At 38.5% G+C, this 18,713-nt stretch overlaps 1 protein-coding gene across 1 annotated transcript in view; it reads right to left on the bottom strand.

Moving 5' to 3' along the window:
• Positions 1-7,080: 7,080 nt before the first annotated feature.
• Positions 7,081-18,713, bottom strand: part of LOC101588605 (serum paraoxonase/arylesterase 2) — a 28,996-nt gene continuing 17,363 nt past the window's right edge. The window contains exons 3-9 of the mRNA XM_004632616.2: positions 16,932-16,987; positions 12,999-13,164; positions 12,415-12,541; positions 10,435-10,635; positions 8,814-8,895; positions 7,993-8,121; positions 7,081-7,394 (exon numbers count right to left, since the gene is read on the bottom strand). Of these exons, the coding sequence (XP_004632673.1) occupies positions 7,236-7,394; positions 7,993-8,121; positions 8,814-8,895; positions 10,435-10,635; positions 12,415-12,541; positions 12,999-13,164; positions 16,932-16,987 (920 nt within the window). The 3' untranslated portion in view covers positions 7,081-7,235. The remainder of the gene's footprint in view (positions 7,395-7,992; positions 8,122-8,813; positions 8,896-10,434; positions 10,636-12,414; positions 12,542-12,998; positions 13,165-16,931; positions 16,988-18,713) is intronic.

Below are 18,713 nucleotides of genomic sequence, written 5' to 3'. Positions count from 1 at the left end.
TTTTGGTGGAACCAGGGATTGAACTCAGGCCCTTGTGCTTTCCAGGGAAGTGCTTATTCCACTGAGCCATCTCCCTGGTCCCTAGAGCAGAATATAAAAATGATTGGATTCTTGAATAAGCAATATAGGAAAGAAATAAAATGCATGAAGCAGATACAAAGTGATATACAGGAATTTAAAACCTCAATCACAAGCTGGCAAAATCGTTTGAATGAAAGTGACAATAGACTTTCAGACATTAAAGACACCATGCAGCTAGTGAAAAAGTAAGAAAAGAGTTCTTAAAACAACTATGATGCAGGAAAAAATAAGTCAATACCTGCAAGACGATGCAAAGATGAACAACGTGAGACTAATAGGCATCAGTGAGAAGGAAGGAGTCAATACAAGTGATGTAAAAAGAATATGGATGGAAGTAATAGCAGAAAACTTCCCAAATATGGGGCAACAGTCTGACATTCAGTAACTGAAGCATATAGAACTCCAGATAACATCAACCCAATTAAAAACACACCCAGATATATAATAATCAAGATCCCAGAAATTCAGCACAGCAACAGTATAGTAAAAGCTGCTAAAGAAAAGAAACAGATCACATTTAAAGGAAAACCCATCAGGATAATGGCAGATTTCTCTTCACAAACCATCAAGGCAAGAAGAGCATGGAGCAAAATACTTCAAGTCTTGCAAGAAAACAAATTGCAACCCAGACTGATGTACCCTGCAAAACCCTCTTTCAAGTATAATGGAGAAGTGAAATACTTCCATGACGAAGAACAACTTAAGAATTTCATGATGACAACACCAAACCTACACAGACTACTAAAAGATGTTCTAGAGAGGGATCAAAATGACCACAACTCCATGAATGAGAATGAAAAGAACCCACCAGATAGGGCAAAAATTAAACACGGGAGAATAGGAGATATACAAAAGCAATCTTTCAGTTATTCTTTTGTATACAGCAACAAGATATTCCATCAGCACATTCTACAAATGGACTTTTCCTGCACCCTGTGGGTCATGATTACATCTGGGTCTACAGGGTGGATATCAAGGAAATAGCAGTAGCTCAGTCCTACAAGTGACACCTGGGCACCAGTAAGTGTTATGGACATTATCCATGTCCATGACATGCTAGAACTTTGTGAGATATCCTATCCCCAAACTGTTAGACGTGTTGGTCATTTATTTGTCATTCCAGTATTTATCTTATATTTTATTCTTAGCAATTCTTTACTACCATTAAACTTTTTCGTAGTTCAATTGTTTTGAAACATTTAATTTTTAATTAATTAATATTTCATTTTCTGAATATTGCTTAATCTTAATTTTTGTTTTAAGATTTATACTGCATATTTGATTTACAATCTATTTAAAAGACATAGTATGATATTTTCTCCTAGTAGCAGAAAGTTTAAAAAGTATATTTCCTAAGGGTTCATCTAATATATTTTATATAACCCTGCATAACTATCATTTTGAGAGCTCTTTATTGTTCATCCAGGAACATACTGCAACTTCTCTTGAATTTTGATTTATGCTCTTTGCTATTTCCTATATGCTATGTCTGGAGGTATTAGAATATTTCAAGTTTGTATAACTGGAAAATATTTTACTTTTAGTTTTCAAAGGTGTGTTTGCTAAGTATAAAATTTAGAGAAGATGGATTTTTTTTCTTTTAGTCCTTTAATTAGTCTAGTTTCTTACATAATTGGTCCTTTTTTTTTCTTTCTAATGTGGAATATGATGCTATTTATTTTTGTTCTTCCATAGCTAATATTTTTATATATATGCCTTAGTGATTTTTTTCTTTAGAATAAGTTTTGGACAATTTCATTTTTGTGTATCTTTATATGATTTTATTCAAATTTCTTGTGCAAAAGGTTCGTTTTTCTTGGAAATGTGGTGTTATAAGTTCAACTAAATTCAGAAATTTTAAATCTTTAAATATTTATTGCCTACCCCTTTCTACTTTGAGAATCCTAATTATATGAATATAAGTTTCTTGATTTTGACACAGAGTGAACTATTATATGACTGCTCTGTGATTTCTTTCTTCTTTATTTTAATTTTGGACAGTTTTTATTGTCATATTCATTTAAGTCTGTAAATATTTTACTTACCATGTGCAATCTATTAATCTCATGTGATGTATTCATTTCAGAAATATTTCTCTAAAAATCACTCTACATCTTATATATTTCGCATTTCAATATTTGTCTATAATTTTTAATATGATATGTAATTATTGATTTTCAGTAAAGTTAATGAAAAAATAAAGGTAAAAACAAAACGTAAAAAAAGAAAGTTCAGGGGCTGGTGAGATGGCTCAGTGGTCTGAAGCACCTACTTAGAACAAGCTTAGCAAAGCACAGGGATGGCAGTTCAATACCCAGCACCACATGCCAGCCAGCCCCACCCCCTGGTGGGCTGAGCTGGCCACACACACACACACACACACAAATAAATTTTTTTTTTTTTAAAAAAAAGGAAAGTTCACAGGTGATGTCACTGCTTGATCCAGAGAACAGACTCTAGAAAACACTGAGCATAAAGAGCTGGGAGAAAGACAGTGAGAACTGAATCTGTAGAGGTATGTGTGTGAGTGTGTGTGTGTGTGTGTGTGTGTGTGTGTGTGTGTATGGGGGGTGGTGCTTATATATCTAGTTCAGAAATTTGAACAATGTTATAGAGGGCACTGAGAAGTCACTGGAAACCACATAACCCAGCAGATATGTTAGAAGCATTACTCTACAGTGAGGAGAATGAATAGGAAAGGATGGAGGACTTGCTTATCCCGGAAACATAGTTGGAAGTTAACTGGAGGATAGTCGGAAGCCAGTCTGAGAGTAGTCTGTGTGAGATACATAATGTTGACTGAAAAGATATATAAATATTTCCCCCCATGTTCTTAGAACTATATGGATCCAAGAAATATAGGGGCAGCGTCCTGGCAATATTGGATTGGTTAGATGTGGGCAGAGGGGTGCAAAGGGAGAGAAAAAATTGAGGAAAGATACTTAGAGTTGCAGAACTTGGTGGAGAAGATTGTATCTATGGATATGGGGCCTGCTGCGGATAACACAGGGATCCATGTCAAGAATGTCTTCCAAGGCACATTGACCCCAGCCCTGTGCTCGGTATCTCACGAGACTTCACAGCACTTCTCTCTTTCATCTCAGCCACCAACATGCCATCCAGACTAAGGAAGACATAGCAGCTTTGGGGCCGCATGAGCTACAGCCAAGACCACATTGGCAAGCACCACAGGCACCCCAGAGGCCCTGGTAATGCTGGTGGCATGTATCACCTTAGGATCAACTTTGGCAAATATCCCCCAGGTTGCTTTGTGAAGATTGGTATGAGACATTACCACCTAAAGAGAAACCAGAGCTTCTGCCCAACTGCCAACCTTGATAAATTGTGGGCACTGGTCAGTGAGCAGACACAAGGAAGTGCTGCCAAATGCGAGACTGGAGCAGCTCCCATCACTGGTGCAGTGCTAGCAGGCTACTGCAGCATTCCTGGGAAGGGACAACTCCAAAGCAGCTCATCAGATTGAAGGCCAAATTCTTCAGCAGAAGAGCTGAGGGGAAGACTAAGGATGTTGGGGGAGCCTGTTGTGGCTTGTGTCCTGGTAGCTTGAAGCCACTGGACAGGGGGTTCATTAAAATGCTAACAAATGATTTTCAAAAAACAGAATGTCTTCCATGTGAAGTAGGAGAAATCTTCAAGTTTTCTTCAGCATAATGAGACTCACATTTATTAAGAGCATAGTTTTTAAGCTCTAAATGAAGTAAGGAAGTGCATGTAATAAACTCATCCTTACATTAACCCTTTCCTTGTGTGTGTGGGGGAGAGTTCTTTTTTGCGACATGGTCTCACCACACAGCTTTTTCATAACAAAAGTCTGGTTACTAACAAGACCAACTACTGCCCAAGATACTAGACCTGGAAGCATTAAGATCTGAGGAAAGAGCTGATCTGCATGGGGTCAAGCATGGGAGCAGGGATCTGAGTTGGAAGCTTCCTCCTCAAGAATCGGGCTTGAGAATGTTTATGGGATAAAGAAGTAGGGCACAGGATGAGGAGAAGTGAAATGTGCAGTATCCTACACATGTGTAATGACTTCATGACTCTTCACAAAATGAGCATTCAGACAACAGTGACCTTAGCATGACCTAAGGGTGTAGTCTCTTTGAGTTAAAAAGTCAACCCAGTTGGTGATTTCAGGAAAAGTGCTTCTCATGTCCTTGAACAGTAACCTAGGCAACCATTATTGTGACCCTTGTATCAGAGACATTATCTACAGCAAAGCTAGCAGGAGGCTAATATACTGCTGAGCCACTTGACCTCCAAAATTGATTTTTATGTTACCTAAAAGCAGATGAAACCAGAGGATTTATTTAGGTTTCTCCTATTTTACTCTGAGTAATGTCTCCTGCACTTGGTACTTCGAGCGTTTGAAATTCTATGCCACTGTCTACTGTAATCAGAAGTGCTCCTTCCTTGTGTCTTCATCCAATTAAGAAACACAGGGCTCAGATGTAAGTCTGATACAGTGCATGCCTAGCACTACGAGGCCTTGCGTTCGGTCCCCAGCACTGTCAAAGCAAATAAATAAGCAAAAAGAAAAAAAATGTACACATCGATTTACAATTATGAATGGATTTTTTTGTGTGGCTGGCTCAGCCCGCCCTAGGGGTGGGGCTGGCATGGCATGTGGTGCCGGGGACTGAACCACAGTCCCTACGCTTGCTTAAGCTTGCCTAAGCAAGCGTGTTAGATGCTGAGCTATCTCGCCGGCATCAGTGGAAAATTCTTTAGCAGCTACCCACAAGAAAAAGGGTCAGCACCCTTTTAGAAAAGAAAAAGACACAAAAGTTCACCAAATAATAAAATACACTTAAATAAATAAGAATGTCTTTAAACTCCCTTGTAATGAAAGAATGAAAATTAAAACATACTGGAAGAAAAATTTTAAAACCCAGGAGCAGGATGCTAGTGGTGTCATCAGTGTGCTCCTGACCTCCTTCCCTCCCTGTCAGAGATCCCACCATGGAAAGCCGCACAGGGATGTAGAGTAACTCCAGCCACATGAATGTGGGTGGTACAGTGACGGACTCTGAAGCTTCTCCATTCACTGGCAAAAGATCATTCTTAATTGCCATAAATGACTTAGGTACAAAATGAAAACTATACAGGGTAAAATATTTAATTTTCCTAGTTTCCCATTTTTAAATATATCTGCTCATATTTAGCTGCTACAAAAGAGCTGAGTTACTGTAAAAAAATAAAAAAAGTTCTTTATCTTGAATTAAAATACACACAGAGAGACCTACATCCACCTAGTGGTGTCACACATTAATTGCAGTTTGGGTTGTTTCTAGTGGTTTTGTTTAAGATAGCTGGGAGTGATGGTGCATGCCTCTAATTCTAGCCCTTGGGAGGCTGAGGCAGGAAGATCATTGCAAGTCTGAGCCCAGCCTGGGGTACAAAGTGGGCTTAAGTCCTGAATCACATAGTGAGACCCTCCCAAAAAAACAGAAAAAAAAAAGAAATAAAGATGATGCATGTGCTTATTGATATCTACTTTTGCCCAAATAAAATTTCTAACAATTAACATATAAAGCAAGTTTATTTTATGCCTACTGTATTCTGATACTATTTTTTGTAGATGCAATCTCTTACACACTATCTCTTAAATCCTAAAACATATGCTTATTTTTTAATTTCTAGGTGAAGGATGTTTAATCTTATTGTATTAATATTTTCCCCCATGGGTAATGGTAACAGCAACAGTCATTATTTTAGCAAGAAAGATAGCCAAGTCTTTATTAGCAGGTGATTTAAAAATATAAATAAAAACAGGCCGCATGGATAGAGGCCAAGTTTAAGGATACTTTTGAAATTTACATTGAAGAACCATTAGACAACTCATCGAAAAGCAGAACTCACACTGGAAGGAGGGAGAGATGGAGAAGAAGAAACTATATGCATTGAGAAAAATATTAAATACCAACTATTCAATGGCTCTATGACAGTAGCGTCTTGATGTGGCTAATGGTACAGGTCCTGGCGTCCCAAATGGATTGATATCCAACCCTGAATAAGTGTAGAACTAGGAGCCATCTAAAAATGTTAGCAGTGACACCAGCATCTACTACTCCCGCATGGCTGCAATTAGGATTAAACGAAATAATGAAAACAGTGTCTTGACTGCACTGTCAGGCATGCTGTAATGAAGTAAAAATACTTTTAATGACAATGACAAAAGTGGATAAGTAGTATGAATGGGGAAATAAAGTGCTTTGATAAGTTACAATGGAAAGAAATGCATGCAAGTCTCTCCCCAAGGCTTCCTATGGGCTACAGGAGCTATGAGTGGAAGAGTTCTTCTGCGAGTGGCTGAGGCACCGTTGGTCCCGAACCCCGGACTGCTGCTGCTTTCCCATAGGGCCCTGGGCCCTGACTTCTAGCTCTCCTGGCTTCTGGTTGCGGATGACAGAAGCTGCCAGCTCCAACGTGTACCTCTTCACTGTAGCCAAGGTAGTTGAACAGAACTGACGGAAAGATTTCCTTACATTACAGTCTGAGAATCTAAGTTTCAGTATGTAGTCGATTTTGTGTGTTTGCTTTATATTTTTTGAGTACAGAGCCCCTTCAGGTCCAGCTTTCGGTGACAGAAACTGACACAGTGGTGCCCATCTGGAGGAAATCCCATGAAAAGTGGCTGCTTTCCCCTGCAAGAACACATCTTGGGAATGAAACACGTACACAATTTGGACTTCAGTTAGTATTTAATATAATGTCACCTCTTTCACAGTAAACAAAGATGCAAATACAAAACTTCAAAACATTATCTGTCAGTAGTTCTGAACGTTCACAGTGGTCGCAAGGTGGGAACTGAGGTCACTGAACATTTTTAGGAAACAACTCAATCTGCATCAGGGGACTCACGTTCTGCAGTTGGAATGCAAAGCGAGGTCATTTTGTGCCAAGTGTGTTCGCGTTATAGGAAGGCAGTTTTCTTTCCTCTCCCTCATCTGGCATTAAAAAAAGTTCACTTTCCTTTTATGTTAAAATGCTATAAGAATTGGAGACTTTCCTTGTTGAAGTAAAATTAACTATACAATACAGATCTGTGTCAATACTGTTGTTAAATTTCCTCAAAATGAGTGATTCATAGAAAATTAATGGTTGGAGGTTATCATACACACCCAAGTGACAATTTAGAGTTCACAGTACAAGGCTCTGTGGTATAAGGTGCCAATGAGCAGCTTGCCATCGTAGACGGAGGCCACAGAGCTTCCCTGGAGGACAGAGCCATTGTTGGCATAAACTGTAGACACTGTTGGCTTCTCGGACAGAATGTTCTGGATGCGCAAAACCTACTCAAGAGATATAAAGTGTTAATAGAGAGCAACACACACCCACACCCCTCAGGCACCAATAATCCCTGTCTACCTCAATGACCTGATGATTAAGTGAACGTGCTGTTGAACACAGCAGTTTGCCATCTTTTCAATGCTTAAATTAATGTACTGTCTCAATCCTTCAAAGAAAGTACTTTTAAAAACCATCTTGTTATGCCATGCCAACACAGGATTTAGGGTTATTATGGCAATTCAGCATTAATAGAAATACTTACACATTAATGTTCCCACTTTCACACTACTTCAACGTGAACAAAAACCTATCACGTAGTGATCTGACAATAAACCAGATATTTTGAAAATTGCCAGCATGCTGCAACGTCTTTCACTGTTTCCACTGTAATTTAATACATCAAAAGATAATCTTTCTTAAAGTATTTGAACAATATAATATTCTGTCAATTATTGGCTTAAGGTAATTGCAAAACCACTTGGAAAATTTACTGTATTATTGGTCTAAAAGAACTAATAAATCATCCCTAAGACAGTTTATTGCATTGCTAGTTCAAAATGATGTGAATAATTAAGGTTGAAAAACCAAAAATATAAGAACCTCTGAGGAAGGAGGATTGTTCGGGTTGTACACAAATAGCTTCTGACCGTTAGGATGACAGCCGGCCCAGACGTCCCCAGAGAAAGGGTCGATGGATAAATTATCCACCAGGGTATCCAATGGGAGAACCTTCCAAAGGAAAAGATGTCAATATCTAAATGACGTTAGAAACCTGATTAAATAATTTGGAGCTAACCTTTCCTGCCTCTATGTATACAGGGAAATGATGCGTATTTCCCTGCCTCCACCTGTCTAACACCAGTATTGCTTAAAATAACTTCAATAAACTAGTTTGGAGCTATATTTTATCTTTTCTGAAATTAAGAAAGTTAGACTGATAACCTAACTTTCTTAAAAGACGGATAGTGATCAGTTATGTCAAGGAACTCCACCCAAGCAAGGTAAAAAAATGTTTAATCCACCCAAATATGTGTTGTCAAGCAGGTAGAAAATAATAATGGTGTAGAACTCAACTTCGACCATCATTTACTATTGAAAGAACTGACAATGTGCAGAAATCTTCCTTTGAAAATTCATCTAATAGTCTTTTCAGTTGTGAAAATTCTTCTTGGAATTCATTGAATGCCATCAGTTCTTCATGGGAAGAGCCCCAAATCTGATGCAAATATCTCTCAAGCTGTGGCTGCACATAATTGCAGTCGGTCCCTGTGGTCTCTGGGAACAGGAATTTCACTTGTTCTATGGAGGTATATTTAAAAACAAAATAGCTACACTGGCGTCTGGATTCTAAAGACAATATTATGGTTACTATAGAACTGCAAAGCAGATCACATTAATATCTGTACTTAAAAAATATTTACCTTTGATTGAGTTAAATTCATATCCGGTTGTTTTTCCAGAACATGAATTTCATGAGCCAATATGTCAGCCACATAGATGTACCTTTACAGAAAAGGACACACTGTTAGCTTTTCCTGCCAATAGAAAGCTTCCAAATAGAGTATAAAAGAATAAGTCTAGGGGCTGGGGAGATGGCTCAGTTGAATAAGTGCTTGCTGGCAAGCACAAGGGCCTGAGTTCAATCCCCTGTTCTGCCAAAAAAAAAAAAAAAAAAGAGTAAGTCTTAATAACCTGCCAAGAAATTAATCAATGATGGCCCTAAAGGGATGTTTCATAAAGGTCAATTTTTAGTTAACAAATAAGCTTTCTGAAGCAATTCAGTAGTATCCCAACAATGTGGAATTATTCAATAATTTTTCAAAATGTCTGTAATAAAAAATGACATTGAACATAAAGATCATGACACTTGCCACTGAAATGACAATGGGACAAATATTAAGTTTACATTCCACAGTATAACTTGATATTTCTATTACTTGCATATATGAATATGTGGTACAAAATACATTTTATTAAAATAGTTATTAATATTAATATTTAATAAAATATTAGTACATGGAAAACCTCAAGAGAAAGAGATATGTATCTATTCAAAACAATCTGTCTACACCTAAGGGAGAGGGGGATTAATAAATCATCTTAAGGCAAATTTACTCACTCAACTGTTTATTTCCTGGCAACTGTCCCACTGAGTAACCATGTGTAAAGCCATAAACTTAGTGTGGTGACAAAAACAGACACGAAGCAGACACAGCCTCTCCCCCCAGAAGCTTACAGTGAGATGGAAGGACACAGTCACTAGTAAACCCGAGCCCCACTTGGCCGGCATGGCTGGCACCACAATAAACAGTCCAGGTCTACCTAGCGACTAAGTAACAACACAGTGGCATAATGACAAATGGTCAGCACAGGCCGGGGAGATAGCTCGGCAGCCTATGTGCCTGTCTGGCAAGCGCACGGACCTGGATTCAATTCCCACCCAGTACTGCATGCCCTGTAGGCCCTGTGCTGAGCCAGCCACCAAAACCAGGTGATGCATGCCTGTAATCCCAGTACTGGGGAGGCTGAGACAGGAGACTCACTATGAGTCTGAGCTATGTAGCAAGGCCCTGTACCAAATAAATGAATATATATGGACTGTGAAAGGGCAGGTGTTTCTATAAATAAAAAGCTTTTATCAGTAAGATACCAAATATTGCTAAAATAAAGGTTACATATACCAGAAATTTTGAGGCTCGTACACGTGGCTTTTAAAACATCAAAGGTTTTGCGTGTTTCACAAATAGTGTTTTTCTTCCCTCTCAAAACAAGTGAACCATTAATAGAGGGATTTTTTGTAATAGTTCTTGTAAATAGGATATCATGTTTGTATCTTGTATAGCAATTAAACACTAGGAAGAATGTATGCAATGTGTTAATTATTGAAACTGTCCTATCAATTTGATTTGAAACTGTCTCATTGCTCTTTATTTCTCAATAAAATTATGGAAAAAAAAAAACCAACACAAATAGAAAAAAAGGAAGGAATTAGGCCAGTGGAATGACTTTGGAGAAATGAAGATGTTCTGTAATACATCATACTTTTTATCAGGTGAAATATTAATCCCATTTGCTGAATCAAATCCTTCAGCTACCACTTTCACTTCACTTGGACTATAGTAAACAACATTGGCCCAGCGTAAGTTCAAGTACGTCTCCAAATACTTTAAAAAAGGATCAGAGAAGTAGTGGTCATTGGTGGCATAGAAATGCATTGGTCCAACGGCTATGATATCATTTGTACTGAAAGAGAAAAACAACGTGAGAGAAAATAAATATAAATGTTGATATCAATCTTAAAGGCTCAGTATTCACAAGACTCACATGAAATCTCACTTTCCTGAGAGTGTTTCCAGGAGAAGAGGAGTTAACATTCGATGGTGAAATTCATGTGCCTTATACTCTAATATGATTTCCAAGAGGATAATTGTGTATGGTAGCAAGTAATTTTGAGGATAGGTCATTTAGCAATTATGGCAGAATCATTATGAAAGAAAGGAGAACTCGGTGCCATCAGGGTCAGCTTTGTGACACAAGTCACACATGAGGACAGGGCTTCCGCGTCACAGCTGGTTAGCTGTCCGTCCACAGTGTTCAGCTCACTCATGTTTACTCAAGGCGCTAGATTTTCCTGAGGCTCCTCACTTAGTTATTCCTCAAAGGTTGACCGTCCCATTTCTACCTGCCTCACATAACCAACACGCCAAGACCGAACAGGCACTCGGTAAACACTGCAGAGGTGGATGACGAAACTGCTGGAGAGCAGCGCTTCGGAGGAGAGACTGATATGATAAAACAATTACATTTTAAAACCAGCTAGGCCAGGGTGTTATTAAATTTCAATCTCAATTTTCCTATGCAAAAATTTCTGAAAGAGCTTCCTTCTCCCTTGTCAAGTGAAAAATAGAGTTCTAGGGAGGTGAGTCTCTTTTTTTTTTCTGAAAGAGCTCCCCACTTCAGAGGCTGCCTATTTATTATGATATTTATGATCCTGTTCATTATGAAGTACATCTTGGGGAAGGATGACTGGAAGTTACATGCTTATACCTTAGGCAGGACAGTAGAAATTAAAAAGACCTATCAAATTTAAACCTAAGGCAGATGGTTCCTGAAAGCTGAGCTGGAGGCCAGGCACAGTCCTCCCTTAGTCACATCATCCACCAGTGATGTGGTCTTGGAGCAGTAGTGACCCCTTAGCAACTTGACTGTCTCCAATTCTACAGGCTCAATTGGTCCACAGCCATGGATAGCTGCAAGAACAGCTTGCATACTAAGTCTTATACTAGCCAAGCTACTGTCCCATGGCAGGGCAAGTGTATAGGTGTTGGGTCATCTAAGATAAAACGGCAGTCCTCTCCAGGAGACCCAAGAGTACTACTGCCTGCTAGTTCTGGATTTTTATTTTATTTACCTTCTCAATGAAGTCTACATAGAACACAGATTATTATAAAGAGTGACATCAACTTTCAAACGCCTGCTTTCCCTGAGTCACAAGGGATTTTGTGTGTGTGCGTGCACACATGTGTGTGCAAGCACGTGTGCACAGTATGTTCCTTATCCAAAATGCTTGGGAGTTGCTGTGTTTCTGATTTTTAATATTTTTGGAATTTGAAATATCTGTATATATGTTATCTATGTCCTAGGAATAAGACCTAAATCTAAACAAAAAATTCATTTGTGTTTCCTATGCACACATAGCTGGAAGGCAGTTTTACACAATATTTTTGAAAATCTGTGCATGAAACATTTTCCACCTGTGGCACCAGGGTGGTCCTCAATAACTTTTAGATTATGGAGCACTTTGGATTGTGAATTTTTAGGTTAGAAATAAAAGCTCCACTTGTATATGCACACACAACTGCATGAACTCTCATATTTAATATATGTTGTATATTAGATTTTATATTGTATATGAGCTAAGTACGTACTAGCTCTTTAAAAGGTGAGAAGACTGTTCATCATGATGGAAGGCATATGAAAGAAACACTAGAGGAAAAGCGAATGAACAAAAGGAGGAGGTACCTGGGAAGAAGCTCATGTTTGATTGTTTTCAGGTGCAGCAGAGAATTTTCTTCTTCTTCAAATTTAAAAATTTCTACCGTATTCTTGAATTCAGGGTGGTTTACAACAAAGAGATAAACTGTGTCATCTAAAGAGTTGAAAGAACAGAGTTAATTTACAAGAGGTCATAACCATAGGACTGCTGCGCAGACACTGATATTCAAATACTATGACAAGGAAAGGCTGAATGTGCAAGCTAGCAGGTCATCTCCCCAGTCCTGTCCATCATTGTCTGACTGGTGTTATCTCTAAACATTGGTCACTGACCTTTACAAAGGAGTGTTTCCCACTCTATATACAGAATTCATGCATAATCTGTTCATAGCTCAATTTACAAATATAGCTCTTTTCAATGATTATAGGTTTGTGAAAAGGTTATGAAACTTAAACATTCTTTCAAAATGTAGCATAGCACGCTGCTAGCTGAAGAGACAAGCAAACACGCTGTGTGAAGAATAGAGGAATAATTCCTGAATTACTCTCCCATCAGTACGACCCAATCACTTGTCTGTGTTTCTCAGCACTGCTAACTTAGCAGGTCTTACCGTCGTCTATGAATGTGCTGATGCCATGTGGATTAAATGAAGCCAGATCAAATCCTCGGCTGATTCTTAATTCCAGTGCCCTGGCTCTCTCTTCATTTAGATCCATCAATAGTATTCCTCCAGGTTTATCTGGTGCAAAGCTATGGAGTCCTGGAAATTTCAGACCCTTCCCAAAACAGTGAAAAGATTAAATACAAAACTGTAAGTACTTAGGTGGACTAAAGTGGGAACACCCCATGGAGGATAAATACACTCTTTGGTTAAAGGTGGCAGCATAAAGCCATAAACACAAGAGGAACAGAAGACAACAGGAAAAAAATAATAATAATTAGGAGCTGAAAAGCTGAGCAGTAAATAGGCTACATTAAAAAAGGACCTACTTTATGCATAAATTGGACATAATAAGAAATCCTTTAATTCTTAAAAATCTACCTACAATTGCATATTGGTAAGGCTGGCAGCTCTGGGAAGTAGAACAATCTAGAATTATACCACTGGTCTATGGCTGTGCCACTTCAGCTGGTAATAATTTCCATTCTTTATTAACGTCCCCAAAATAACAGCATGGTGTATCTGCACAGGAAGCACTGCCAGACAGTAACAGTTATTCATGGTTCTCTTCATACTTGCCATTATTTAAATCTTTTATCGTTCTAGAAATACATTTTATTTTTAATTGTGATAAGACATGAAACGCAATTCACCATTGTTACCATTTTGAAGCTCAGTAGCATTAGGTGCTTTCACCTTGTTTAAATCATTTAATTCTGTTCTTTGCTTTAAACTCTCCTTGATGTTAGTTTTGAGGTGACCCTCAAATCCAAGCCTAGGAGGGTAGCTAACATATTAGGAAGAACAAATGGCTTCCGTCACATATGAGGTATTCATCTACAAGGAAAGGCACGCTGGGAAGTGTTGAAGGCCACACTGGACACGCGAAGGACAGCAGTAAAAAGAAAGTTTCTACATTTGTCAAATAAAAGTCCTACAATCAAGGATAGCTAACAACAACAACAACGAGCAGGAAAATTTCACTGACACAGTCAGAAGACCAGTCTGACTAGACTATGTCCCTCAGCTAAAAGGACTGTATCCAAGTGCTGGAGGCCTCGCTGCTTCTTCAGATTTATTCCTATGGGGGCAAAACTCTTGAAATATGTAAGTCCAGAATTTTACAAATCTCAGCAACACACCCTTGCAACAAACAAACAAACACTGATACAACTGCCTTCTATTTGAGCTGGGCTGTCTGCCTCTCTAGTCATGAATAACCAATCGAGGCTAGTCTCAACGTTTTCCTCACACCTGTAACCACACTCTTCCAGACAAACCCAGTGTCCTACTGTAAATATCACCTGATTCATTTTGTGTAGGCAGTCAGATAAAAACTTTACTTTTAAAGCCATGTCTTAAAAATTAAATATGAATATTGAAGCTTTTGCTGAAACCCAAGGTATCTCTTTTTCCCTCTGTGGCAATAACCAGCAACAGTCATGGAAAATCCACCAGGCACCTGAGGAGTGTTCTGACCCCCAGCGCTCTCCAACCTGAGTCCTTGCACCTTTCTCCTAAGTCTGACAACTAGTTTATTGGTGTTGCAGCTGTCTTCCAACCTGCCCCCAGGTGTTTCACATCCCTCCCGAACCTCAGAGCCTGAAAATAATGGATGCTGCAGGAAAAGAGAATAATTACAGGCAGGCTTTAAAGCCCGGTACCTCTTCCTCAGGAAAAACTGGAGCCAAGGAAGATGCAAGAGCCCAGGAAGATGGACCTCCGCCGGTTGGAGAAAGGCACGCCTACTTCCCCATCGTGCTTATCTGAATTTGCAGTTAGAATGGACACTGGTGGGCTGGGGAGATAGCTCCACTGACTAAGCGCCTGCCTGGCAAACACAGGGACCCAAGTTTGAGCCTTGGTACTGTGTGCCCTGCCAGGCCTGAAATTGGGTATGGTGGCGTATGCCCGAAATCCCAGCACTGGGGACGCTGAAGCAGGAGAAACACTACAAGTCCAAACTGTGCAGTGAGACCTTGTATCAAAAAAAAAAAAAAAACACCTGCAATGTATTAATTATTGTAACTATCCTACTAACCTGTTTTGAAACTGTTTTATTGCTATTTTTTCTCATTAAAATGAATAAAAAAATTTAAGAAAATTGAAAACAAAAAAACAAACAAACAAAAAAGTGAGCCTGCCATGCTGCCCCCGCCATGGGATGTGCTGAGACAGCGACTGAGACTGGGCGTGGTAGTGCGTGCCTGTAATCCCAGCACTTGGGAGGTTGAAAACAGGAGGATCACCATGAGTCCAATCTACGCAGTGAGACCCTGTAGACACTGTAGACCCTGTACTAAGTACATTAAAAGAAAAAAAAGGACACTGGTGTGGGCCTGTGGCAGGCAGCCCGACCAGTTTTGAAGTCTTTCTATTGCTTGCTCAGAAGGGATATTAGTTTTTGGCTTATAAGAATTAAGGCAAAAATGAAGGGGATGAGGAAACTTGGTGACTTCCAATTATGCTGGTTGTACAGGGAAAAAAAAGAAAGAAAGGGGTTGGGGAGCTAGCTCAGTAGAGTAAGTGACTGCCTGGCAAGCCTAAGGCCGTGAGTTCAAACCCAGTGCGGCCAAAAAAAAAAAAAAGGAAGTAGCAATATTAGCCTTGGCTAGGGAGGTTGTTACAATGAAATATAACAAATATAAATTTGTACAAAAGAAAATGCTTAAAACTGAGTATATCATGGAAAGGGTAGATGTCTTATTTAAAATAGTGTATTAGCAATTATTATTATACTCTCTTTAAAATAAATTTTATTTTATTTTATTTTTAAAGATGAGAACAGAGAGTTTTTACTACCCATCTTAACATATTTACATTGTTAATTTAAAAAATTTTTGAGGGTAACCTTGCCTTTTCCGGTTACTGCTACATGTCCAACGTGCAGCATTGTGCCTTGCATTTGCAAAAATTAAATGTATTTAATGGTCAAACTACTTACGCAACACATACCCCAATATCTTTTAGGTATATACAGAAATATGCAACTCTAGAGGAATTAACTAAATATTTTGGGAACTATTCAACTACCAAAATTACAAAATTTAGAAACTAATAGCAATAATTCCGATAGATCAACAATTGACAAAAATATATTACCACTTGAAAGCAAGTGGTAATATTCAATCGTCTGTCCAATCTTGTATCACTGTTAATCTGAGCAACAGATATATGACGATAAAAATAGATAAAAGAACAACCACTGCTAATTAGCTATTCTTGTTAATGAAAATCTGTAACATATGCATTGTTGCATGTTACCCTGTTTCTATTTATTTATGCTTTTGCTTTTACTCTTTAAAATAAAATACAATAAAAATAGTATATTAGTAGGTATGCTATTTACTAATTAATATTATCCACAGTGATGCTTCCAACATCCATTTTAATAACACAGATTGTATCAGGTGAGATATTCTAGTGCAATGCAATGAGAAAATAAACCAACATGAGCTATTTAGCAAAGACGTTTCATCTCTGTATTTAGAAAAGCTTGAAGAAGTTTTCTAAAAGCATTTATTTATTTATTTATTTGGCACAGGGTCTCACTATACAGTTCAGACACATAGTGATCCTCTTGTCTCAGCTTCCTCAGCGCTGAGATTACAGGCATGTGCCACCCCACCCAGTTTCAGTGGCTGGCATGGTGTTCCTGGGGTTTCGGGGTAGGCACAGCATGCGGTACTGGGGGTCAAACTCAGGACCTTGCACTTACCAGGCAGGTGCCCAGACCACCAAGCTATCTCCTGAGCCCCTAAGATTCAGTTTAAACCCATTGTTTTCCAGAACATATTTTGGAAAGTGAGTAATTTTAAAAGCAAAGCATCAGTTTCCCGGCCTGCCACTCCTCCAGTGGGATTGGGAGAATATGTTACTCACCGCACTAAAGAAAGCCAGGCCATTGGGAAGAATGTCAATGTCTTCAGCGCCAGCTTCTGTAATCCAAGAAGCAGGAAAATATCACTTTTCAAGTGCTGTTACCTGAGGTAGCACACCTATGACCCTATTGATTTTATCAGAGTCTGTACCTTTAAGGAAGATTCTGCTTTTTCAATACACCATTTTCTTAAGTTAATTTCTATCTAAACCATTTCCTAAAATGAACTTCTGACTTCAAATGTTGGCTATTTTGTGTTTACTCAAATCAAAGTCAAGTTATCACTGCATTTCTTACTACAGTACAGAAAAAGTTGACATCTGAACACTCTTAGGATAAACATCCAGATGTCTGTACAGAAGTAATTGACACCAGGGGGATAGGACTTTCAGAGGAGAAGGCTCCCAGTCACTTAACCATGCAAATATCCTTGTCCCCTCTCTTCTCACTCAATCTGAGGCAGAAAGACATTGCGCTCATTAACAGAGACAAACAGAGACAAAACACCTGGGAGTGCATGCTCCCTCTCAAACAAGTGCCCATTTGTTCTCATAAGCAAAGAAAGCTTTCTCTTTGAGCTTTAAATTTAGGCTCTAAATTATATGAGAAATGAGGAGAAAAAAACAAAATTAATGACAAATACCACCCAAGTAAGTCAGTTGGAGCTTCTTACTCCCATCTCTGAAGCAGGCTATTACTATTGATTATTTATTGACTGTCTGCAGCATAGTTCATATAGCACAGCAAATAATTAGATATAGGTTTCCCAGTGACTCACTGCATAAATTCCAGACAGATAATAGACTCAAACCCAAGAAAATAAGAATTAAAAATGGCTTAAATTAAGCCAAATCATGACACTTTCTTTGAGCCTATAAAATCCAATCTTCCTCTTTAAGACTTCTCCACAGGATTTCTTTCTCCTAGATTACTTCTACATTGTCAAAAATAAGCAATATGCATCTATCCATCATTTTGGTTTTGATTCATGAGTTTGCATTTAGCCAGTTGCTACTGTTTTACCACAGCCCAGAAAAGCAGAATTAAAAAAAAAATTGCTCAGAACATGACTGTAGAAAGATGATCCATTTGGCTATACCTTTGAGAGAAAATATATATAGAAACTCAGGCACGGTGTTTTGGAAAGGCCTGTAGACTCCTGAGGAGCCCCAAATTCACTTTAAACAATCTGTGGGTCCTCTGAAATTATATGTATTGCCAAAGTCTGTATAAGCTCAGATGAGAACTTTGGTTCTCAACCTTCAGCAGATTCAAAGAAGGATCTGATTCCCCCCAAAAAAGAACCACTAGATCTAGGTCCAGAGTGGTTTAAAACTGAGGAAGGCACAGGGACAAGAACTCTACCCCTCATCCACCTCCCACACAATTTTAGTCCAAGTTTTGCTTTCTGGTGCATTTGATGGAAGTTCAACTAATTAAAATTTGTTTTTCTCCTTACAAAAAACATTAAGAAAATTTAATCTCAGTGTATATGCTTAAATATAAAAAATTAACAATGCCTCTTTAGATGGTAGACTGATGAATGATCTTCATTTTCTTTATACTGTTTTTAAGATTTTCTATAGGCTAGGGGTATAGCTGAGTAGTGGAGTGCATGCTCAGCCTGCCTAAGGCCTTGTGTTAAATCCCCAACACCAAAAACAAATAAAATTGAAGGACAAAAATTGCTATAAATTTTAATATTGCTTTATCAAGGAAAGAATATTTTAAAGGAATGGTTCCATTAACTCCATTCTGTTTATCTCATTGTAACTCCATTCTGT

This window comes from Octodon degus, unplaced genomic scaffold (assembly GCF_000260255.1).
Source record: "Octodon degus isolate 3935 unplaced genomic scaffold, OctDeg1.0 scaffold00050, whole genome shotgun sequence".
Classification (NCBI taxonomy): domain Eukaryota; kingdom Metazoa; phylum Chordata; class Mammalia; order Rodentia; family Octodontidae; genus Octodon; species Octodon degus.
Note: the sequence above shows the minus strand (reverse complement) of the source record. Positions and strands in the feature narration are given on the sequence as shown.